Raw genomic sequence first — 2,919 nt, 5'->3', positions numbered from 1 at the left:
AGTACTATTATAAGCATTTCACATGGCATAAGTCATCAAAAATTCACAGTAACTCTATGATGTAGTTGATAATTAACCCTTTCTTACAGAGTGGGAAACTGGGAGCACAGAATGGTTAAGTGATTTGTCCAAGGATGCTCAGCTAGGAGATGCCAGAGATATGACGAACCCAGAGAAACTGTTTCTGTCTTCTACTGTCTCTTCAGTGGGTTTAGAGTATCACCTCATGAAAGATAAATTACTGGGTTATAGAAGGAAATACGTGTGACTGGTTTAATTATAATTTATAGTCAGTATTAGAGACGTCATATTTGACATTGTTCCTTAGATCCTAATTCAGTGAGTTTTATGTGAAGACTGGCAATAGATGAAGTTGTGATGAGAAACCATTCAACATTAACAAGCTTCATCATACTGGGACTGACAAATGACCCACAACTGGAGATTTTGGTCTTTATCTTCATGCTTACTACATACATGTTAAGTATAATTGGGAATCTGACCATTATTTTGCTCATCTTGGTGGATTCTCATTTAAAAACAGCTATGTATTTTTTTCTTCAAAATTTCTCTTTCTTAGAAATCTCATTCACAACATCCTGTGTCCCCACATACCTGCACAGCATATTAAGTGGGAACAAGGCCATCAGCATCAAAGCCTGCTTCAGTCAAATTTTTTTTGTTGTCCTCTTTGGAGCAACGGAATTTTTTCTGTTAGCTGTGATGTCCTATGACCGCTATGTGGCCATCTGCAAACCCCTGCATTACGTGACCATCATGAACAGCAGAGTCTGCAGGAACCTCATCCTCAGTTGTTGGGCATCTGGCTTATTGATCATCCTTCCACCCCTTTCTTTGAGCCTTAATCTGGAATTCTGTGACTCTGTTATTGACCATTTTTTCTGTGATGCTTCTCCAATACTGAAGAATTCCTGCTCAGATACATGGTTCATAGAGCAGCTGGTTTTACTCTGTGCTGTGTTGACCTTCATAATGACCCTTATGTGTGTGGTTCTGTCCTACATATACATTATTAGGATGATTCTAAGATTACCATCTGCCCAGCAAAGGAAAAAGGCCTTTTCTACCTGTTCTTCCCATGTGGTTGTAGTTTCCATCACCTATGGCAGCTGCATTGTTATTTACATCAAACCTTCAGCTAAGGATGAAACGGCCATTAATAAGGTAGTTTCTTTGCTCGCTTCATCTGTTGCCCCTTTGTTGAACCCCTTCATTTACACCCTGAGAAATAAGCAAGTAAAGCAGTCTTTCCATGGTTGTATCAAAAGATTTGCATTTCATTTAAAGAAGTAGTAGAACGGCATTCTGCGAATTAAACTTTAAGTAAATGACATATCATCAGAATATAGATGGAAAATGAAGTCTTAATAATGACACTGTGGACAGGCATTAAAGAGAGTTGAGAAGAATGTCTAAGAAAGAGTGCTGAAGGCCACAGCATTATGTAAACTAGCATTTTTCTATTCCCATGTAACTGCTGACCCTTTCTATCTCTAACTACTTTGCAATCCAAGCAGCTCTTCTTGGCCTTGTAATAGAATCATGTTAGTCTTTTATGTGGAAACCTCTCTGGACATGTCACTACTTCCACTTCTTGCTACAGAATCTTTTTCGAAGACTTTTCCCTTTTTTAGAGAAGTTCATTGATTTTCAAGAAATATAAAGCTGCCTGGAATATCTCTTTACATTCTTTCGTTTTGGGCCTAAAGTGTTGCAGCTGACACAATTGTCTGTAGGTAGTATATAGTTGGGTCTTATTTTTAAAATCCTTTTTTTTTGCTGAAAAACCCACTGGTTGCCTTATAGGGGTTCTCTTGATTCTGAGGGTTTTTCTTTTTCTCCTGCTGCATTTAAATTTTTCCTATCTTTGATTTTATAGTTTATTATATCACGTTTCTTGGAGAAGATTGTTTTGGGTTGAAATTAGGAAGGGATTATGAAATTCATGAAATTGGATGTCCAAAATTTTCCACAATTTTGGGAAATTTTCAGCCATTACTTCTTTAAATAACCTTCCAACATTTCTTTCCTTTTACATCTTTCTCCCTCTTTTCTCCTCTGGGAATCTAATAATGAATAAACTGCTTCTCTCACTGGTATCCTATAGTTTATGTTGGCTTTCTTCACTCTTTTTCATCCTTCTTCCTTTAGTTTTCCTCTGGATAATTTACAATGATCTGTCTTCTGCTTCACAGAGTCTTTGTTCTGTTTTATCCAGTGTGCTATTGCTCACTGTTGTATTTTTCATTTTATTGATTATATTCTTCAGCTCCAGAATTTGTATATGGTACTTTTTAACTGCTATCCCCCTGTTAAACTCATTTGGCTAACGTACTGTTTTCCTGATTTTGTGGAATTGTTTCTTTGTGTTTTCTTGTAGATTTCTGAACTTCGCTAAGACAACTACAGTTGATTCTTTTTGAACAACATGGGTTTCGATTGTGCAGGTCCACTTACACACTAATTTTTAAATAAATGTATTAGAAAATTTTTTGACATGTGAATAATTTAAAAATGTTGCAGACAAAACATGTTGCTTAGAAATATTGAAAAAAATAAGGAAAATTTATATATGTCATGACTGCATAAAATATATTATATATAGTAGCCTGTTTTTATCACTTATTATTATAAAATATGAACTTATTATAAAAAGTTAAAATTTACCAAAACTTCTGCAGACCAACACAGACCACACATGGCACCAGAGAAACAAACAAATATAAAGATGCTGTGTTAAATCAGAACTGGATAGAATTGACTATACTACACACTGTACTACTGTAGTAATTTCACAGCCAACATCTGTTTGTGTTTGTGGAATGTTATTCAGACATAGAAAAAAAGAAATCATACCATTTGCAGCAACATGGATGGAGCTAAAGGGTATTATGCTCA

At 35.6% G+C, this 2,919-nt stretch overlaps 1 protein-coding gene across 1 annotated transcript; it reads left to right on the top strand.

Moving 5' to 3' along the window:
* The first annotated feature begins 378 nt into the window (after nucleotides 1-378).
* Nucleotides 379-1,314, top strand: LOC130685172 (olfactory receptor 6C2-like). The gene has a single exon (XM_057508350.1). The coding sequence runs from the start codon at nucleotides 379-381 to the stop codon at nucleotides 1,312-1,314; it is 936 nt and encodes a 311-aa protein (XP_057364333.1).
* Nucleotides 1,315-2,919: the final 1,605 nt, after the last annotated feature.

Source organism: Manis pentadactyla, chromosome 10 (genome assembly GCF_030020395.1).
Source record: "Manis pentadactyla isolate mManPen7 chromosome 10, mManPen7.hap1, whole genome shotgun sequence".
Taxonomy (NCBI): domain Eukaryota; kingdom Metazoa; phylum Chordata; class Mammalia; order Pholidota; family Manidae; genus Manis; species Manis pentadactyla.
This window is presented reverse-complemented; position numbering and strand designations above follow the sequence as displayed.

What these genes read in the sequence shown, in the direction of transcription:
- LOC130685172 (XM_057508350.1), top strand. Translation starts at nt 379, where the DNA reads ATGAGAAACCATTCAACATTAACAAGCTTCATCATACTGGGACTGACA.